The sequence below is a fragment of the Emydura macquarii genome, unplaced genomic scaffold, assembly GCF_026122565.2.
Source record: "Emydura macquarii macquarii isolate MOO-44397 ecotype Brisbane River unplaced genomic scaffold, CSIRO-AGI_Emac_v2 contig_691, whole genome shotgun sequence".
In the NCBI taxonomy this organism is placed as follows: Eukaryota; Metazoa; Chordata; order Testudines; family Chelidae; genus Emydura; species Emydura macquarii.
In genome coordinates, this window is record NW_027130828.1 from 4,517,892 (window position 1) to 4,539,592 (window position 21,701).

General features: G+C 40.6%; 1 protein-coding gene and 2 long non-coding RNA genes across 13 annotated transcripts in view; 1 reads left to right on the forward strand and 2 right to left on the reverse strand.

Annotated features, from left to right (window-relative positions):
* LOC137148771 (uncharacterized) overlaps positions 1–147 on the reverse strand; it is a 34,046-nt gene extending 33,899 nt beyond the window's left edge. The window contains exon 1 of the long non-coding RNA XR_010918588.1: positions 110–147. This is a non-coding gene — a long non-coding RNA (uncharacterized lncRNA). The remainder of the gene's footprint in view (positions 1–109) is intronic.
* Positions 1–1,611, reverse strand: part of LOC137148770 (uncharacterized) — a 61,840-nt gene extending 60,229 nt beyond the window's left edge. Inside the window, exon 1 of the long non-coding RNA XR_010918587.1 lies at positions 1,525–1,611. This is a non-coding gene — a long non-coding RNA (uncharacterized lncRNA). The remainder of the gene's footprint in view (positions 1–1,524) is intronic.
* Positions 1–21,701, forward strand: part of LOC137148768 (N-acetyllactosaminide alpha-1,3-galactosyltransferase-like) — a 50,730-nt gene that overhangs the window by 12,493 nt on the left and 16,536 nt on the right. For 3 of the 11 annotated variants that reach the window (XM_067541780.1, XM_067541774.1, XM_067541775.1), the window contains 5 exons: positions 14,931–15,016; positions 15,930–16,018; positions 17,689–17,721; positions 18,543–18,608; positions 21,012–21,077. In XM_067541780.1, the coding sequence (XP_067397881.1) occupies positions 15,936–16,018; positions 17,689–17,721; positions 18,543–18,608; positions 21,012–21,077 (248 nt within the window). In that variant the 5' untranslated portion in view covers positions 14,931–15,016; positions 15,930–15,935. Of the gene's footprint in view, positions 1–6,448; positions 6,514–9,420; positions 15,017–15,534; positions 15,552–15,929; positions 16,019–17,290; positions 18,609–21,011; positions 21,078–21,701 lie in introns of those variants that run through there. The other 8 variants (XM_067541778.1, XM_067541779.1, XM_067541777.1 and 5 more) reach the window with 8 other exon arrangements.

Here is a 21,701-nt window from a genome sequence, read left to right on the forward strand (position 1 = left end):
CACAAAGTCTCAGGTAGTCTCCACAGGCATTGGGAGGACTGCACACTCCTACAGTGGCTGATAAAGGAACCCAGGTCCCCCCTCTACACCAGTCCAGGAACCTTCAAACCTTAGTTCAGCTCAACACTCTCTGACTTTACTGCTCCTTCCCACAGTGCTTATCTACAAGCCTTTTGTCTTTCCCCCTCATATTAAGGAGCATGATTGCAATCCCCCTCCACTCTCAACACCTATGCTTTATAGAAGCCCCACCTGTTCCTGCCCTGGTGAGCTTCATTCTCAATTAGCAGCACTGCCCCTTAGCTCCTTAGCAGGTGCAGCCTATGGCTAATTGGCCTCTCTTGCCACCCTAACCCCTTTAGTGCTGGTGTGTGGTGAACATCCCATCACACCAGCAATTCCTATATCCAAGTGCTTTTAGAAAATCCTTGTTTGTTAACTAACCATAGTTCTGATCCTGAACAAAATGGGCAAGAATAACTGGGGAAAAAACCTCAAATCTATTCTCCTGGCCCATATTTAAGCATGAAATTGCAACAATCCCATGCCCACCTAGGACTTGATGGTTGTCAGTGTGCTGCATACCATGGTTTCTTGAAATTTCACAGTAGCAGCAAGGGAAAGTTCTTGGATCTTCTTGTTCCAAAAGCACAGGCCTCTATCATATCAGCCAAAGGAGACTATCCCTTAGCAATACAGGGTCTATGACATAGACACAGCAGAACTGTTCTAACTTAATCCAAGGTAGGGCAGTGGTACATAGACATGATAACCAGTACACTGACGTGTTCTATAGTAAAAATCACACATTATCCCTTAGAATATTTGCATTTTCCTGACCCACATCCAAACGAATATCAAGGTCGACATATAAATATATTTGGAATCTCCAAAGGGTTAAAATAGCAAAAATAAAAATAGAAAGCACACTGTAGTTTTGTGGTAATGAGTCATGGACCCCCCTTGTACTAGGTGCTTTTCGAACACAGAATACTAGATGCCTCAAAGACCTTATAATCTAAAGTATAAAACAAGAGACAACAAGTGGATACAGACAGACAAAGGAGAAATACAAGAAAGTTAAACATGGTTAACACTGGAACAGATTACAGGGTGTGGTTAAGTTCATTACCAGTGTAGATTCTGGAGGAAAGATTTATGTTGGTATGAACTGTGATGGAAGCCACTTGCTGATGGCAGAAATACAGGCGAGGAACTGTGGAAATACAAAGCATCCTCAACTGCACTTACAGTATGTTGGGGTGTAAAGGGTACCGCTGTCCCAAAAGTGGGAGGCGCTGAAGGAAAAGGGGTTGAGAGAAGATATGCAACATCTGTCATCAGCTACTTTCACTCACAGGACTTCTCTTGAGCACAAATGTGAATTCCTGACAGAACTCCGATTCCCCCACCCTCTGTTTCTCTAAGTTCTGGCAATGGCACACATCATTGCAGAATCTGAGCACCTCCCCAGAGATAATAACCAAACCTATAATTAGCCAGTAGTCTAATTTTAATCCCTACCTCCCGCAAGACAATCAGGTCAATGCTGTTTATTTTCTTTTTTCTCTCGTTTTCCCCTCCTCTCCTAATTTTCCGTCTCCTCTCTCTCTCCTTTCTGGCCTTCACCTCTTTTCCCTCTTCTTCCTTGCTATGTTTATTTTCAGCTGTGGGAAAGACATGTCAAAGAAGTGAGTTTCACTCTGTTCTGCAGGTTATGAGATTTCTGGACATTCTTATCTCTTCCATTAATGAGTTCCAGAGCATTGATCCTGGTTCCAGGAAAGCCCTAGCTCCTCACCCCCAGGCATTCACCCTTGAGGTTAATGGCTTTATAGTTCCTTTCTGCTTGAAGGGACAAAATTACTAGTGGGAGAGGAGAAGAGAGAAGGAGAGGGGTGTGCTGAGATGCCTTGGTAGATTAACAGTGAGACCTTGAATTCACCCAGTATTCTGTGGAGAGCCTGTGTTGTGGGGGCGCTCCAAAGGGGTGTGTTTTCATTCACCAGTATTGCTGAGAAGGCAGATTGCTACCTTCTGTACTAACTGGGCCAGATTTTCATGAGTTCATCACCCACAATCAAGGCCAGATTTTTGAAACCCAACATGCTCAGCAATTTTGAAAATCTGGCCTGAAGCGTAGATGTCGAGCACTTGAAAATCTGGCCCTATGAGCTCAACAGCAGTGAGGAGTCCAGGAGGTCTGATTTCCCAATCTGAGGGTAGACTCACTTCAGTGGAGGGTGATGTGTTAATGGTTGCTAGGACTTCCCCTTCTCCTCCAACATCATCTCCATAGTACCTGGGTTTAGCTTCAGGCAAGTGTTGATTCTAGCCAAGACAGTAGGGAGGTGGTACAATTGAGATTGGAGACAAAAGAGTTGCAGAAGGGGGTATCATCTGCATTTTGATGGATTTGAAACCCTATTGTCTCACAAAGACCCCCACTGGCTCCATGAAGACATTTAAAAGGATGTGGGAAAAGACTGGGCATTTCAGGATCCACAGAGGAGTATTTAGGAGGAAAAAGAACACATGCCATTCTCTGTGAGCATCCTATGTCAGCCTGCCAAGCTGGGCTCCATCTCTGAGTTGCGATACTTGAATGCCATGGTCAACAGTAGGAAATATCGCCAACGGATCCAGAAGGACAAATATTTTTTATTATTTATTTAATATGCGTATTACGATAGTGCCTCAGAGCCAACAAAGAATGGAGCCCCACTGTGCCAGCCACTGCACAGACACAAAGTAGTAGATGTTCCTTGCCCCAAAAAGTTTGCAATTTAAATAGACAAGATAGATACAGATTGGGGGCAGGGGATAACACACAAGTAGAGCGAACAACTTGACGGCAGTTAACATCCTGTTAGTGCCACAGTTTTTTCATTATTGTTGTTGTTTTTGATGGTGTTAGTTAGGAGGGAGGTGAGCTAAATGGAAAGAAAAGTGAGGGGACAGGGGATCAGGGCAGGGAGGAAGAGGGTAAGAGGGGCAGGTGTGCAGTGAAGCTGAGGTGAAAAGACTGCAAGGGACGAGGAGCAGCAAGGCTGAAGCAAACAGCCAGTCAGCACAGGGCAGAGAAAGTCAAAACTGCAGAGTTCTCGGAATGTCCAGCAGTCCAAAGGTTTCTTCCTGGCTGGAGTCTCTGGCTGGCTCCTCTCTGCAGCCCACGAGGGAGGGGAGACACTACCTGGGTCCTAGTGCCCCCATGACTTTGTGTGTCTTTGTGGGGTGTCCTGAATAGTTCTAGTCTGGGGGAGGGGAGGCCCAGGCTGGACCCCATGTTACTCCCTCCCCGCAAGTGCAGAAGTCCCTGCTTTGGCTGCTTCTGCCCCTACTCCCAGACTCTCTGGCCTTGTGCCTATTTTTATCTAGCTCCCTGGTCTGCACACTTTCCTGGAATTTACTTCTGAGAACTCACACTGTCCCTCCTCCAGTTCAGCTGTAATGTCTGTCCTATGCTTTTGAACCCAGGGATAGGGCTCTCCTGTTGCTCCCCTCTGAGGAGTAAAAACTGCTGGCCCCATGGCTGGGGGCCCTATGCGGTTATCCGCTGAGTGGGGCCTGTTAACTGTGAGATCCAGCAGCCAGACAAGAGAAGGAAACAAGAAATTTATTAAGCAAATGTCTTGAGACCCTGGTGGGATTGGGAGGGATTGCTGATTGCCCATATAGCCGTGAACCGGAATTGGGTCTGCAGACCCTAGTCCCGCTGAGGAACCCCATATTGGAGACACCCTGATCCCGAACAAGAGAAGCAAGTCAGGAGTCTGTTGAAAGCCTTCCCCAAGACCTTTTCAGCCTGAGCAGGACAAACCACTCTCATGTAGCACATGATCCTGACAGCCCTGGGGAAGATCGTCCATGAGAACACTCGGCCCCTGCTGCAGCAAACGCAGGGGAGGATGGAGAAGGAAGTTTGAGCCATGATAGAATGGGGTAATCGAGGAGTCCCAGAGTGAGTGGTGCAACCCCATCATTCTGCTCCCGAAACCCAAAGGGACCCTCAGGTTCTGTATAGACTTCAGGAGGGTGAATGCCATATATAAGTTTGATGCATACCCAATGCCTTGGTCGATGAACTGCTTGACCGGCTTGGCGATGCCTGTTACATTACCATAATAATATTAAATGAATATTACAGTGCATCGCTAATGAAACACTGAGCTTGTCTCAAATGAAAATAAGATGGTTTCTATGATACCAAAAGGGGGAAAAAATTAAAGAACACAGGTACCCAGGGTTTTATTAGCTAAAAATACAAAGAAACACAAAATGAATATGATGGCAATCCTCAGAACTACAAATGTACTGGCTTTCAAAGAAAGAATGAGCCAATGTCATGTGATTGTTACACATCTTCAAAGTACATTAGGACCAGCACAGAGGACACAGGCCTGTGGTCTCTAAATCAATAATGTTCATTTTCAGCTGAGCAGTTGTGACTTCTCTTTGGTAAAAGGATGCTTACGTGAGACAACTATATTTTATTAATTCAGAGGATCATTTAGGGGCTAAAAGGGAGAGGAAATTTTGGTACAAAAATGTTAATGTAATATAAGGTTTGCATGAATTTTGTTAATTGAACCTTCTGATCTGCTTGCAGCATACAAACCAGCAAGGTGTATTGAGATAGGTTTTGTTGTTTTTGTTTCCTGATAAGAGTTAGCATGCTTTTTGTTCTCTCATTAATGTTCTATATTTGTATAATGGTCTTACACTGTTGACTTTATTTGTTGCGGACAATGGTGAAAAGTTGGGCAGGAGAGTTGGATATGTCTAATGTGAGACGAAGGAGGTGGGTAGATTAGCATTTGTGATGACATGGGATCCTGGACATTTCTGTAACTGTGATGAAATACACTCAGTGTTCAGGGGCTGTGGCACCTTCCTCATTCCCAAACAACAGAACTGCAGTCTTTGTACTGTGTGACAGATGGCCTGCTACGAACGGAGGGCCTCCATGTCCTCTCCGTGTGTTTTAGCATGGCTCCTATGCCACTTCCACACAGCCCAGCACAGGAGGGGCCTAAAGTGAGGGCTACAAAGACCCAACAGAGATTTGCAGAGGTCATCATGCCACTTCTCAATAGGGCCTAGAATAGCTGCTGAATATAGGCTGTAGAGCTATTCTGTTCTATTCTATAGCGGTTCTGATACTGTACACCCTGCCCATTTGTTGGGTGGGGATTCTGTAACCCTCAAGCTCTATATAGTTCCATGAATAAGGCCCATATAATCGAGTTTGTGGGTTGTGTGAATTCCACCCACAGAATATTAGTTGCTGCTTATTCTCAGACACCTGGCGCTATGCTGCGTGGGGCTTCTTCCAAGATTTTATTTATTTATGGAAAATGATGGTCTCTGGGGTAACCTCATGAGTTACAACATCTATCTTATTTTCATTTGTGAGGAGGAGCCAGGAACCACACCTTGCAGAGGGAAGGACTAAAGGCAGGATCCTTGGAATCCAATATCCAGGCCTCATCATCAGAATTTAGATGGAGCTGAGCAGCAGAGGCAAAGTAGCAGGCAGCAGTACGGCTGGCTGTGATGGGTTGGGCTGCTTCATTTAGGAGGAAGATCAAGGATTCAGGAGTGGTAGGAGAACAAGTCTCTGATCTGGGGCATGGGGATCTGGGCTTGAAGGAAGAGTCTGTCAGATTGTGTGTGTATGGGGAAGACAGGGAGTATGTGTGTATTAGCCTTGATCCATCTCTGACATTGCTTATTTACATAAACACAGATGATATGTTTTTCAGGCAAAATATTCTTGTTAATGTACATAATGTGTTCATGTTAGAATCACTCAGTAATAAGGCTCTTTTAGAGGTTTCATTCTAAAGTGAAAAGAGACTTATGAAAATGCTAACCGGGTTAGAGTATACCTGATAACACCAATGTCTCCCCCACAAAAAATGTATTTCTGCACTGGTTAGATATGTTGGTTTAGAGAGAGTGAGAGTGGATTGCAGACCGGCAGCAAAAGCTGCTTATGGGAGAGATCATTTATATCCTAGTAAACAAAGCAGAAGGTTTTGATGAGATCTTGGAAACAGGGTTTAAATGATATCAGAAGGGATATGTAGCTGACAGAAATAGAAGCAGATGAGCAAAGCCCCCTGGGAGTGTATTAGAGCCATGGAGTGACCCAGCAACTAGAGATGCTTTTTGTTTTCCTTTCTTTTATGCTTTTGCTTTATATCGGTGTAAACAGCTAGCAGTCCTGTTGTCAGACGTGCACCCTGCTGGGAAAGGCAGAGAAGGTATGTAGGCTGAGCCGACCTGAGGGAGGAAGCATGTCTAGGGGAAGCCAAATCCAAAAAGAAGGGGAAGTTTGAGCTGACCACATGTAACAAGGTGGTCTGCCCCTTTAAGGGCCTGGGGCCAGTCAGCCTGCCTGCCAGCCTGTTCAATTATCAGATGCAGCTGCAGCAGCTGGGAAAGGATCAGGTGATTTCTAGAAAGGGCTGAGAGCCCTCCTTTGGAAGGGAGATCTGCAGGAAGCAGGTGGGTGCTGGTCTTAGAACAAGAGGGTAGAGCTGTAAGGGGAGTGGTCTGTGGGTTTCTGCAACTTGCTTTAATTAGGGAATTGTTATGTTATGCTTTGTTATGTTATGTTATGTGTGAAGAACAAATGAGTACCATGAAGGAAGGGCCTGAACTGAGTTTTGGGTGTGGTGTTAGGCCAGTGACTTAAAGGATATTATCTTATAATCTTTTTTTGGTTACTAATACAGTCACTGCCCACCCTGAAAGGAAGTCATTTTACATACTAGGACTAGTTTTGTTGAGCTAATTAGAAAAGGGTGCCTACCCCTAATTAGTTATACAATGAATTAGAAATGGAAAATACCTGTCAGAATATTTAGCCAATCCCTTTTATTCAGTACAAGAAGCTTCCTTGCACTGTATTTTCTAATGCCCTCTAGTTGTTAGTGCTGAAAAATAAAATTCATAACTAGAATTAATAAAATATCTCCACTTATGAAGCCTCTTGTGAACAGAGGCCTCTGGACATGCAGAAAACTGCAAATAGACTATAGAACTCAAAAGACAACTCAACACAAAATCTAGTATACAGAGAGGATGCAGGAAATAAGATAATCCCATTATTTGTCCCAGTGAAGGAAAAACAGCTCTTCCAACAAATGTTAGTGCCAAAAAAAAATCATTTCCCTTTTAACTTTGGGGATTTTCCAAAACCAAGAATGAGGAATGTGACAAGAATTGGGATGGCCAAGGGATTCAATACGTGTTGTGCTCTCCTGCTCATATTTATTTTACAGGAGAGTAAGCCAATGGAAATTTCTACACACACAAATTGAGCTGATTTTACTTGTCACAATAGTAAGAAGTAAATATGTGAGGAAACAAAGCCACAATACTAACTTCAGGCTGTGCATAGTAAGATAAGTGCACCCTTGCACAGTATCATAATTAATTAAGGACAACAAGGAGGAATTTCAGGGGATGCGTTTTGCCTTTGTAAAACTAGAAATGGTGTAATCTGGATATGTGTTCAGTTGATCCAAAACCCAAACACTGAGTAGGGTTAAGTCATTGGTTCCATGTTTGGCCCCTCTGGTCAGGCATGGTGGTTAAAGAGGTGAGAATGAGGACCTCTGCCACGTAGGTTATTGGATGTTTTGAGGCCTCAATCCTGTAAAGACTTACACACGTGCTTAACTTTACTTACATGAGTAGACCCATTGAAATCCATAAAACTACTCAAGGTGGTCGAGTTAAGCATGCATGTAAGTCTTTACAGGATTGGGGCCTCAGATCTTTGATTGTTGCTGTGCTCTTGGGTTTGAAAGCTTCTTTAAAAGGTGCAGTAAAGTAAAACCTACAATATCGGCTGATAGTGTCTACCTGAAAAACTGTCAGTTGTCTGGCAAAAGGGTATTTTGTAGGATTTCCCTGAATGGTTGTTTCAATTTTTGTTTTGTTCAATGGACTCTGTCATAGAGGAATCAGTACCCTTTAATTCTTAATATTAAAAGCAGCAGAAAATGCCCTTCTCATTGTGTGGTATTTAGTCTACTATCATTTAAAGTTTTCCTTTATTGACTGCATCATATTTCTGATATCTAAATTGACTGTTTAGCTGAGAGTTGGCCCCATTTTCTTTTTCTTCCCCCCCCCCCTCCCCTCCCCCCAATCCAAGAAGCACTGTGTTAGGGAAGTGTGTTTGGGCGTTCTCTGAAATTTGGTCCCTTTCTGCATAATTTGTATGTATTGTGACTTCCAGTTTAGTCCTACCGAACAACTGATGACTCTCTTGCTTTGTTGTTCCCTCTTCCTGTTCTAGTAGTCACTCCTGATACCTGAACTCCTTAATTAGAACTTTGCTACCATGATTTGAGACTCTTAAACTCTTTGTGCCAGAGAAGGCAGAAAAACCCTCCATGCAGCCAGCCCATGTTGGGGAAAACACATCATGATACCAATTTATTAACGTCCATTCATATGTCTCTGAAACCATACTGTACCATATACCACCTTTACTTCTGGGCTGCTGCTAGATCACTACCAAGTTAAAAATCATGTTCTTTTTAAAAAAAACTCCTCCTTATATCTTAGATAAGGGTTCTTTGAAGAACCCTTTCTTTGCTGGGACCCCTTTTGAAAGTATTTCAGGCTATGATGACCTGAACCAAAAGAGAGGATCCTTTCTCTTTTCTCTCTCTTCCCTCTTCCCCCCACCATGCTACCTTGACTTCTGCAGTGCTGCTGCTGGTGAAAGCAGGGCCTTCAGCTGAGTCCCTGCCCAGCAGCTGCTGCTCCCTGGCTTTGCTCCCTAACTGCACAGGCGTGCTTCCTTCACAGTTGGGTACCTGGCCAGCAGCTGCTCTGTGGCCACCCTGCTCTGCAAAATTCAAGATATACAGGATGCTTTCTTGAAAGTATTTGAATGATCCTATTAAATGTATGGGCCGCTGCTCCCCCTCCCATATTTCTTTCCCTTCCCATCTCTATCTCCTCCTTAGAATAGATGTAATATTCATTATCTTATTGTAAAGTTTTAACTGGTTGGATTTTTAAAAAACATATTTTGTTTGTAAATTATGTAATACAAGTTGATATTTTAAGCATTCATATATATTAAAAATTAAATGTTTCAAGTATAGCGAGGATTAGGTAGCAAATGGGTAATATAAGTTTATGTATAGTTTGTTTTTTCTAAATATATCTCATAAATTTTAATAAGTTAATAGAGAAAAATCCTTCACTAGTTTAAATACTTATGTTCCTTTTAGAATGAGATGATAGAGTGAAAATCCTTCTTCAACTGTAACTGTGGCACTGTACACAATATTACTTAAGCTTTTTATTACTAATTTGTGTGTATTAAGTTTTAGATTTTTTTTTTTTTTTTTTTTGGCCATGAGTGATAAATTGTGAGATCATGCTGTAGTTTAGTTGCCATCATAAATGGGCTCACACTCAGAAATATATGTCTAAGGCTCCCCCCATTTGTCTGAATTTTTGGGGTTGGCTAAAACAGGATCCAGTGGAGGAATTGCCTCATTTGCATAACTGAAAAGAGGTTTTGCAAAAAATAAAAAATAGCCCAATTTGATCATTAATATTTTTCTTTTTAATGATTAAATGGTATGTTAGACTCTGATCCTGGAGTTAATGAGCAGCTCTTATTTGGTGCTGAGTGCCCTTCATTCCTATTTAAATTGCTGAACGTGCTCAACACCCAGTGTAGGAGATGCTCAGAACCTGGCAGGATTAGGCTTTTAAAGGTTTTTGTTTTTATTCTGTAAATAAAGTTATTAAAAGATCAAATAGGCAAAATCAAACAAGCTTGGAAAACAAGCTAGGAGCACCCCCTCAAAATTTATTTTCCAGGAGCTCACCAAAGCCTACCAGCTAAAGAAATATTTTAGGTCAGAAAGGAAGGGCTCCACCTTCAAAATGCTTTTGCCTTTTCCTCCTATTGTATTTGCATTAACAGAAACATGACTTGACACTTTTTGCAAGCAAAAAATAGGAAATGTGGTATGTAACGCCTGTCTTTTCATGATTTTGTATCAAGCAAATGCAGAACAGCTAATCTTCACTTAAACATTCTGCAGCACAGCAGGTTACTGTCAAAATGTTCAAAACGCTGTGTCGAGGGAAATTCCCCCTCTGAAACAACAGAACAGGGCTTATTTTTGTCAGAAAGGACTGGAACTTTTGCTGTTTCCTTTTATTTGAGTCCTGCCTGGTTCAGCAGATACAGAGCTCAACAGGTTATTTTTTTGCACAGAAAATTCCAGCCATGTGGTATGTATGTATCAGAACTGTTAAATTCTTCTGCCTTATAGGGAGATTTTCATATCACCATTTATTCTGTTAAGAGCCTGGTTTTGCTCATGTGTGTATGCTGTGCTTTATACTACTGTCTTGCCGTTATGTTAAAGGTGACAACGTAAGCCTTCAAGGTCTTTTTTTGGTTTTGTTTTTAAGCCTTAAAACTGATTCTCTTTTGAACGAATGTGGGTGAAGTAATATTTGATAGAGATTTTAATTTCTGTAGCATTCTTTTTAGCCTGCTAGTCCTACTGTAAACAGAATACTGCCATTGCATTGCTGACTTGATAAGTGCATTCCAAGAGTGCAGATTCTGGGATTTGAGTTAGAGCTTTTTCTTTCTGTGGAAATCACATGTTTATTATTTTATCTGGAAGTATAAACTTTGTGAAATAAAGTTTCTTTAAACAATAGTGTCCTAGGAAATGGTGGCAACAAGCTTCTTTGTGCCAGCTATCAGGCACCAAAGTCTAACAGGAATCTCTTCCCAGAATTGACTACATTTGCAATCGTTTCAGTGGCATTAACAGTTATCAAGATTATCTTTTCATGTATTATTTTCATCTTCCCCTATTTCAAATGAACTGCTACAGAGCTGGTAATGATAAAATGCTGAGCTGTAGCTGAATTTTGTTAATTCTCCTACTCCTTTTAAAAAACAACAATCCCCCACCCCTATTGTCCTACATGACCAAATCCTTTTCTGGCTGGCATACTAAGGCAAAGCGAAGACATGAGCAGTTGTGTGCTACAAAAATCGTGAAGGACATTAGTGTAGTTTGCTGCTACTTTGAAAACCAGAAGCTGCATCACCATCAGTTAGCCCTTCCTGCTGACAGGAGATACCCTACATTGCTCTGAGCATGCTTTTCAGCTCTCTTGGGCACACGGTACATAGCAGATTAGATGGCCCTCTCCTGAGAGCTAAGTGGGGATTGATTCTTGGCTGGAATATGACATGAGGGTGAGAGCTTGCTATGTTCCCTGAGCTCTATTTGCACCAGTGAAGCTCAGGTCGGGGTCTAACCCTCAGCAAACACACCAGTTGCAACAGAAAAAGCCACCAGCACAGATGTATCAGCAGTGAAGAAAAAGTCCAAGACACAATTTTAGTGTGGCCATTGGACTGTTTGCAAAGTGGTTATGAATTTGTTTTATGGTCTATCACGCCAATCCCTACTTACAGAAACATAGCAGAGCCTCTATTAAGAGGAAAGGCATTTTTTATTTTACAGATAAAATCACTGTAAAAATTAACTGTAAAAAGCAGAGGCGGTCACTACATGTAAAATATCAACGAAACACTAATTCATATAGATTGCCATATGCTGATTTAATAGTCTTTCAGATCTGTATTAGGTTTGTTGTAAGGGATCTAGGATTCCTTTGTAGATAGGTAATCAATGTATGACACTTGTTTACTTAATGGAAAAAAATAAGGTAGGTCACTTTTCTCTCTAGCCATCTTAATCAGAATGGAAACAGAAATAGCTTGACAAAGACATGCTTAACATTGCAAATATTTTTCTCCTTAAAAAAATTTAAATTAAATTAAAAATTATTTGAAGTGATACAAGTCTAAAAGGAAACTCGAAGTTAGTTCAGTTGAAGTTGGTCAGTCAGTACCAATTTGCTGCCGGACAGGGTAGTGAGTACACTAAGAAAGGAGCCCTTTAGAGCCTGGAATGTTTGTAAACTATAAATAGATACAGATTTCTATTGTGATTATCAAAATTTATTTACCTGAGAATTACAGTATCATCTCATGATCAGTACTTACATGATTATTGGCTGGTAATGTTTTCCTACTCAGGTATTGATGTTGCTGAGAAAGGATTGTGATTTCTGCTGATTGTTTGGGGGCAGGGAATTGGTTACTCCACTCCAATATGAAACATGAGTGGCTCCAGGAGGGGGAAAGGATCTGGGGTGTGGGCTGAGCAGTCCTAAAGAAGGAACTCTAGGAGCATTGCTGAGGTTTGAGCTAGTCCTTATGATACTTTGTCTCCTTTTAATAAAGGCAAAACCCAAGGAGAGGCTGAGGTGGGCCTTTATGTAGTGTGTGGAATATGTTTGTAGAAAAAATTGTTCACCTTTCAGTTGTGATATATATTTTTAGAAAGCCCTCATGTTCCCTAAGTCAGTGTTCATGAATGTTATAAACAAGCGTTTGGGCCTCATGTTGCACAAAGTAACTTACTGTTGACAGATAATTAGGTATTTAGCAGAGGCTCCAGTTATCTTCAGGAAAAAATTGAAGCATGTTGTTCTCTCTGTTCTTTGTAATTTATTTCCAAACTTCTTCCAACTATTCTTGATCAAATCAGTGACTCTTGTGGCATGGAATTCTGCTTTTTCAGGATATATTATTCTGCCAATTTCCTTAAACATTGGAACTTCAACTTTTGCCCTGTTAACCAGGACTGGTCCCAACAAACAAAAAGGAGTAGATAGCTGCTATGAAGTTATTTATCCTCTGCAATCTGTTCAGAGCTGTTGAGTGAATGTCAAACTATTGAAAGAATTTTGGATGCACTCTAATTTTTTTAATTGTTTTGCCAATTGCCATCTGCTCAGGTTTCAATGATACCATGTTTTGAGTCTCAATTTTTTTCTTTATAAACCATAACAGACCTTAATTGTTCATTGTGCTACAATACTGGAGAGCTGCTCAGGGTTCAGTTTCCTTTCCTATGTAGTAGCTTTCTGCAGAAACCACATTTCTCATAGAACTAAACTCTCTGACTACTGTTGTCTGCAGCTGGGATCACAACAAGTTTGGAGTAGTAGAAGGGGAGTCTGTGCTACTACACGTGATAAAAGCTTATTTTCTTTTTAACGAGAGATAAGTGAGTGTGTGGTTTTTTTGTTTTTTGTTTTTTTTAAACACCTAAAATTGGAGTATAAGTCTGGATTTGAATCTGAACTTCCCCAAGGTTTGAGGATCTATTTGGACCCATCTCTGATTTGGATTTTGAGCTGGTTTTGGGGTCTGGAAAGTTTACTAGATGTGAAGACAAGATGGTGATAGGGTATGTTGTGGTTGAGTTTTTCTGGACTAAAGAAGGAGTGAGTGGTGCTGTTGCTCAGTAATCTGAAGAAAGGCTTGTGGGTGGGGGTGTCTTGTAGAAATCCTATGGTAAAATCCCACAGTCCATTTATGTCCATTTACAGCAAGTATTTCTACTTCTCTCTGGAAGGCGAGAGAATATTGATAGTATAGCAGACTGTTTTGTATGTAAATGAAGACTTTGAAGTGGGTCCAGTGCATTTTCTTCAGGGAAAAGTTTCTGGAAATAATGCATCAAGTATCAAGGCAAAATCCTTGCTTTTCATACGTCTGAGTCCCAGGGATGAATACTCTCTAGCAGAAACCACATAGCAGTATCCAGCAAGGTTACCTCCAACAGAGGTAAGGAAATCACCCCAATGATGCCTTCAGACTGGTGGTAGTCTTAAAAAGAGGCTGTCTGCAGCATATCTAAAGCAACTATCACTTGGTATCTAAGTGAATATATATGTTGTTGCTGTATTGACGTGCACGGAACTCCTTGCAGCATAATACTAAGTATGCTTTGTTTGCTTTAAAGACTACTGAGCATTCAGTGCAGTTTATCTGATTCTAAGTTGCCATCCATCTGTGGGGTTCTTCCCCTGATAGGGCCTGCATTTATTGAATTTGCAAAGGCCTACTGCCAGTGCAATTCCGGAAATGCAGAAATGACCAGGCGTGTTTCATCTCCATTATTCACCGCTGACTGAAAATGTCACTTCCTTTGACTGAGACCTTTCATTGTCACATTTCAATTGAGGGAATTTTTCTGAGAGTTCCATTAAAGGAGCTTGAATGATATGGCAATAATGGCTGGAAGAGACTTAGATGGAAGTAAAAGTTGTTAAGGAAAACACCAAAAATTGGGAGAGAGGAAACCAATCTCCCAGTTGGGCTCCCCAAAATGCAGAATTTTTCTAGACAGTTGGCTTTGTACCTTCATTTTTGCTGCTGCTCTGCTTGGTAGCATCCAAACTCCTACAAGCCCTCCCCTTGCCTACCTCAAATCCCTCGTTTAAACCCCTTATCTTCCATGAATCCTTCTTACTCTTATCTCTGCATCCTTCAATACTTGAATTGTTGTTCCATGTTTGTTTTTTGTTAGTTGTATTGCAAGATTCTAGACTTATTCTGAACTTAATGTGTGACCTTATATAACAATTAGCACCTTTGACTAAGAAGCCTACTTTGATTTTCCTTTGTTATATTAAATGACCGAAATAGGAATAATTATGTAAACAGTTTACATATTGACACCTGAATAGAAAAAAGTACAACTAGCCAAGGATGAACTCCACCTAATTACCTTTTGGAGGCTGCAAATAGCAGTGCATATATGTCCTCAAGGCATTCATTTAGAAAATGTCAGTGTTTCAACTATAGATTGTAGCTGAGCTGCCAGAAATTGGCTGCTTTAGTTTTAAACTGACATGAATTAGTGTCATTTTCTTAGTCTTAATCAGAAAAGTAACTAAGTCTGGAAATTTAAGGGCAGAAATGGAAAAAGCTGTGGAATGTTACTAAATCTGTAGGAAAACTGAGCTTTTTTTCTTTTTTGTTATAGGGCAAAGAATTGAAAACTGTCACTGAAGCCAAATACTGAGCATTCAAATGTAGACCTCTCGACTGTTATCCCCAGACTTGAGGGAGGTAAATTAGTTTTGTATTTTAGCTAGTGTGTGTGTTAGTAAAACGAGCACAAAAAAAGCCTATGGTAAAATAACTTTGCAGGTATAGTGCACAGAAATTAAAGGTTTATATTAAGTCATAGAAATTGTTTAAGAATCTTTTCATTTTGCAAAGCATCTTCCCTAGTCAGTCTCCCAAAGTACTTTGCAGAGCCAAGAGTTGTGGGGTTGGGAGGTCGCAGCTGGCAAAGTAGGTGAATGAGGCACTGAGCAATGGCTCAGACTTCCTTTGACTTTTTAACTGGCTTTACTGTGAGACTACTGTTAGGGGTGTTGAGCGCACAAATCATTACCCTTTCAAAAAGTGGGAGGATAAACTCATCGTATTTTTCATAGAACTGAGTAACCATTTATCCAGTTCACCTCTTTGAAAGGTTCACTATCAATATGGTGTTTCAGTATTTATATCTACAGAATATGATGTGATATTCTTTCCTTCAACATATGTACTTAGAACCACCCTCTCCATGTCCAAAGCCCATGTCTGCATGAAAAAAGTTTGTATCAATTTAACTAAAGGGGGGAGGGGGGGAGGTTTGTTTTGTTTAAAACTGGTGTAGTGAAATCCGTGCAACCCTGTGTTTGGACATTCTTATTTTGTTCTAAGACTGGTGTGCTTGTGGATTTGTTTTTGTTTGTTTAACTCGGTCAACTAGGTATAGTTTTAAGCTAAATCACAAATAAACCTCATTTTAAACTGAAATAAGAGTCCACACAGCCTGATGCACCAGCTTAACTAAATTGGTTTAAAACAAAATTAAGGCAAGACCAATTTCTCTCACACTTTAGACCTACAGTAATTGTACATTAAATGTATCATTTGCTTAATTCAGTCTCTTATAAACTTTATTATGTTCTTTTTTTTCTCCCATTAGATAAAAATGCTCTCCAGAGGAAAGACTATTCTAACATGTATTACACTTTTTGCAACTGTATCTCTGGCTGTTCTTATGTATTTTAACAGGTAAACTTTAACTATAAAATCAGGGTTAAATCTGAATTATTGCACCAGTGGGGAACTCACCAGCATCTAAAGAGCCAAAGATCTGATCCTAGGTCTTGAGGAGAACACTAACTTCTACCGATTCTGAGGGCAAATGAGAGGGCTTGGCCTCTTGCAGGTGCAAAACTGTAGTTATTTTATAAATGAAACCCAAACATACACAAACAAAACCTGTTCTGAGCCTTTAAGAAGTGTGGTTAGCTTTATTTCTCATTTGAATGGTTCTCTTCTCTTCTGGGTTCCCACTGCAAACAGAAGCATCAACACACCATAGCTTGGGGACAAGGTGGGGAGCTTTCCCTGCTCTGTTATTGGAAAGAAAGGAGATTGGATGTGCTCAGATGAATCTGTCTTCTACTGTTCCCTCCCTTGTCACCTGCATTTACGTAATTCCTGTTTCTCGTCCTGTTCAGAACTCAGAAGGGCAGAGATACATACAAAAGAAAAATAATTGGTGAGCAGGGAGGAGAATTGGATGTTACCAAAGCTTGTAAAGCACTAATGTTACCCTTTCCTCCCCCACTTGAACCTTTGTATCTTTATCCAATCCAAGTACATACATAAATTAAAAAAATTAATAGAAGCAAATTGTTTGCAGATATATTGCAAATAAAAGCCCCACTCACCCTGGTGTTCATGTTTTCTGTAACTATTTTCTCATTTCTGTTATTTCCCAATTCTGTTCCCTATTTTATTTCCTGTTTTACAATTGGAGATGTCATATTTAGACATTCTGTTGCCAATTTGTTTGGCTTTTTAGAATTGTTTCACAGTATGTATGGTTTTAGCTTATATCTCTTGGTGATACCTTAAATACAGCAAGCTTTTCCACATCTTTGCTAAAACTCTCACTGAGTGTTCAGTTGGGTCCTTTAGAAGCCTTTTCAAATGCCATTTTTATCTTGAAGATCTTCTAAAGGACCCAACTGTGCTAGATACTGTATAGACACATAATAAGTGACAGGCTCTTATCCTAATAGTTCAAACTGTAAACCAACAAAAGTTGGGTTAAAGGAAGTGCTGCTATCTCTATTCTACAGACGAGGACCTGAGGAACAAAGATTAAGCAATTTGCCCATGGTCTCTCACAGCCAGGAATTGAACTCCTGAACCCTAATCCAGTGCCTTAACTGCAAGACTACTCTGCATCTTTCACTAGCTTAATGGAACTTAGCAGCTGATAATGAAGAGAAAAGCTAGCCCCATTTTTCTTTGATTTATTATTTGCATTAGCATAAAGACACATGGTCAGCCAGTTTTCTGCAAACCAGCATGCACAACAGTTGAAGAATTCCTGCCCCAGTGGTCTGGGTAAGGAACTAAGAGTCATTCCTCTGGACTCTATTTCCAGCTCTTCCACTGACTTGCTGTAATAACTTAAATAAATCTCTGCGCTTCCGTTCTTCCCTTTGTAATGTTGGCAGGAGACTATTATACTCTCACACAGGCACTGGTGGAGGTGGGCACAAGGCCCCATTGCCTTTTCTGAGCCATTTAAAATTGCATCTACAGAATAACACCCTTTTTCATACACACAAAGATTAGATGATTTTAGCTGTAGTAATTTTTTTGTGAGAAGAGGGGCAGATCTCTTCCTTAATTTAAAAAAAATGCTTTTTGTGTTTTATCAGAGACTGGACCTTACTGTGGATGTACCATGATAAGTAAGTGCATGCCATGTAAACATTTCTAAAGTACTGGTACTGTGTTCTCTTTGACTTGAGATTTTTTTCCTGATATAAATGGCCAGGCTTCTGCTACTATGAAATTACATTACCCCAGGTGCATTGCTGTACAGTGTAGTCCTCTGAGAAGTAGACACTCCTTACTAGGCTACCGTGCATACATGGGTGGATTTCATCCTGAGTCATTAGTGAGGAAGTACTACATCCTTTAAAATTTCTTTTAGTCCATTTACTAATCCAATACAGCTGATTGAATGTGTGTCCTTGGATAAGCTACAGTATGCCAGAAATATGTGTTCATGCGATAAATCATAAATGCCCTCCGAGAGACACTTTGGGACCTTTTGTGAACTAGTTTAAATTATACTAATGCTTTCGTCTATTTGGTTTGAAGTAGATTCAATATTACACATAATTTCCTGCATTTTTAAAATAGAAAGGGATCAGTGTTGAATAAATGTATTGATTTTTTGCAACATTCTAACATGCCTTCATTCTAGTAGCACCCTCTCCCCTTACTCTACAACCAACTGCCTCCTTCCAAGTCTGCCAGTATCATAGGGACATTCCTTTGCTATGAGAGGTATCTAGTGAGGCTGCTTAGTAAACATTCAACAAGTTCTTCAGTGAAACAAGCTTGTTATTTTAGTGACACATAATCCAAGGATTTCTCCTGAAACTGGGTCACCTGCATGGTAGTGACATGGTTGGTTTTGAATTTTCTAGTTTATTTTGTTTCTATTACCTAAGATGACCTCTGTTTTGTTAAACATGATTTTTCTTTTGTATCACTCATACAGAAGCCAAGAAATCACTATATTGGAAACTCAAAAGGAATTTTGGCTGCCAAAGTGGTTCAGTTCTAGGTAAAGTTATTTCATAATGGGCAACTAAAACCTATATACAAATGACTGGTTTAGGTGGTGACAGACGGTCAGCAAATACAGGTGGAAAACTTCTCATGTAACACTGAGAGCAGTCTAGTGTTTACTTACCTTAGGTTGAGACTTTACGCAATTAGTGTAACAATAACGATACAGCCACACTTTTTAGCTCATAGCTTCTCCATCCTTAACTCCCTCAGCATGGGAAAGTCACTAGTAGGCACAGAGCCAGCATAACCCTCCCCACAGGCTCTGATCCTGAAGATGTGGGAGGTAGAGTAACAAGAGCATGAGGCTACTCTAACCTGCTGTAGGGTCGTGGTAGGGGCAGAGGATCAGGGAGAAGTAACTGGCTTCTTCATGGGCTGCTGGGCTTGAAGCTGAGCACCATGTAAAACTATGGGCATGGGAGTTCCACCTGGCTCTCGGCTTCTGTGAAGGGTTTGAACTGGGGTATCACTTCTGAAAGGAAATTGCATAGCCAGTCTGCTGTTTGTATTGTTCAAATTTCATTTGGCTGTGTTTCATTTGTTTTTATGCACCAGAAATTCCAGATCTTAGAGCTCACTTAAGGGAGGAAGTGCTCACTAGGATTGTTTTTGTAAAATTCTTTTGTTATATTGTGGTGTTTTGATCCATAATCCACCACACTTTTTTTAAAAAAAGAAATCCAAAATGCATTTAAAATCTTGGCACTGAAATGTTTTACTGCAAAATTGGTTGGATGTTTGCTTTTTATTTATTTTTAAATAGTCATGACAAAGTAGCAAAATCATGCTAAAGAGAGCTCCCTGAACAAAACAAACATTCTGTCTTCAGAGACAGACCTGACAGTGAATTGAGTATCTCTTCTTTTGGATTTCCAACAGTAACTTTCGCATGGGAACATCTTGCACTGACAGCGAGACAGCTGTAATATTCTATGGCAGCACTGTCACATTCTATCTTAATGAGGACCACTTCTTAGGCAAGGTACACATTGATGGTGGCAAATTCGCTGCCTTCAGATCGATTTTTCTAGATCAATTGAGTGGCAGTGAAGACACTCTCAATCAATCTGGAAGTCGATCTATTAAAACCACCTCCAAAAAAAGCGTAGTGCTGCATTGACTAACACATTTCTCGTCACCGCAGCACAGTGGAGACAGTGCGCTAAAGGGAAGTAACAAAGTGGACGGGAGTTACGCAAGCTACTCTGCATAGCTTACATAACTCCCGTCAACTGCCACCAAACTTTGCTGGCAGTGTAGACCTGCCCTTGGAGGGTGTCTCATGAACAAATCCCTTCCCATTGACTATCTCAAAGTCTCTGTAGTAACTGCTAACATGGAAAGAGTAACAATAGGAAATATTTAATTCTTACAGCCAGCATTTTCAGAAATGGTCTTTGTGTACCTCAAAATTTGTGTATCCAACTTGAAATATATCGAGCTTGATTCTCAGAGGTTCTCAGCACCCTCAGCTGCTCACTGCCTTCATGGGCAGTTGGGATTGTTCAACACCTCTAAACATATAAGGCCTTACATTTATAAAGTTGAACACTCAAAAATTAAGGCACTTAGAAGAGGGAACTTCTGAAAAATCTGGCCCATCTTTAATGTAATAAAAAAAAGTTCTATCCTTTTTGAAAAGAGCTCCACAGACCACCATTTCTGACTTCAGCTCTGAGGATTTAGGTGTGGTCTGAGTAGGTGAGTTCTAATTTAATTCTTGCTCTAAAAGTCAGGGGTGGATTAAGGCAGGGATCTGGAGCCTGAGGGAAAGTGTGGTGCCCATCTGCCTGCTTGGGTGGGGTAGGCATGCCTCTCTTGGGAGGAAGATCACTAATTCAGAAAAGGAAGACAAAACTACATCCTGGCTGGGGCAGGGCAGCAAGAGCAGGGTTAGGTAGGAAGATTACATGTACAAGGGACCAGAAAATTGGGTAGATCAAGGATTCATTTAATCTTAATCCACCTGTTACTAACCCACTCTGTGATCTTGGACAAATCTCTGCCTCAGTTTTCCCATCTGTAAAATGAAAAGTGATTTCCTACTAGACAAGATTAATTCGTGTTCTAAAGTACTCTGTTGATGTAAAAACATTATAACTTGTTTAACTGACAAGTAATAGGGTAAACTAAATTTAGCTGACAGAAAAAGGGTAGAAATTAGGGTGTGGTGTAGTCACAAACTAATTGTGTTGGCATGTGCTGTCATTTCAAATGATTTAGAATGAGAGAGCTTTCTAAAGGACTCAGCACTGTTTGCAGTGAAATCAGTTGACATTCACTTCATTGGAAGCAGGGTTAGACTAGTGCTGAGTCCTTTTGAAAAATCCTATCCTTGAAATATTTCATTTATTTTTGTGACCCTTACTGTCTTTCTTTGTGTCTTCTCCTATAGAAGCCAAGATGCTATTGTTGACAAAAAGCCAAATACGTTGCAGCTAGATGGCTGGTTTCATGCTAGGTAAGAAGAAATCCTAGGAACACACTTTACAGCCATTTTAAATTCTAAGTATGGTGTTCACCAGCAAGAGCAATTTGCTAAGGCTGAGCAGGATACTGTAATCCAACTAATGTTAATATTTTGAAAATCTGGTGGTGTCATGTGGATAGTTCCCTTATTTGTCAATTTGTCCGGGCTAGTTATTGTCCTAGGAAGTGAGAAGTTTATAAAGGCAACTGTAAGGCCACTTATAATAGTCAGATGATAAAGACATGGAGTAGAGGCCACAATTTGAAAACCAGGTGAAATTATATGCACTCTGAGGAGAGGCAGGGTGCCACCATTTGGATTGGGGAAACTATTATCCAGCAATGGGAAAAGCTTGTTTTCTGTAAATGTTGGCACTGTAGAACACTACATTTTGGAGCTCATGTCATGGGATGTCCAGACTGGATAAGAAGTATCCAACCTTCTCCTCTCAAGCGCGTTTTGATGCCCTGTTCCTCCTCCTCTCCTCCCCCCCCCCCCTTCATAGTCTGTAGGTTTAAATCTATAAATAGGGCATCTCCCTTCTCAAGTACAGGCCAGGTTGGAGGATTTGGATTTATGATGGAAAAGAAAATACTGATTAAAGGATTAGGGGGC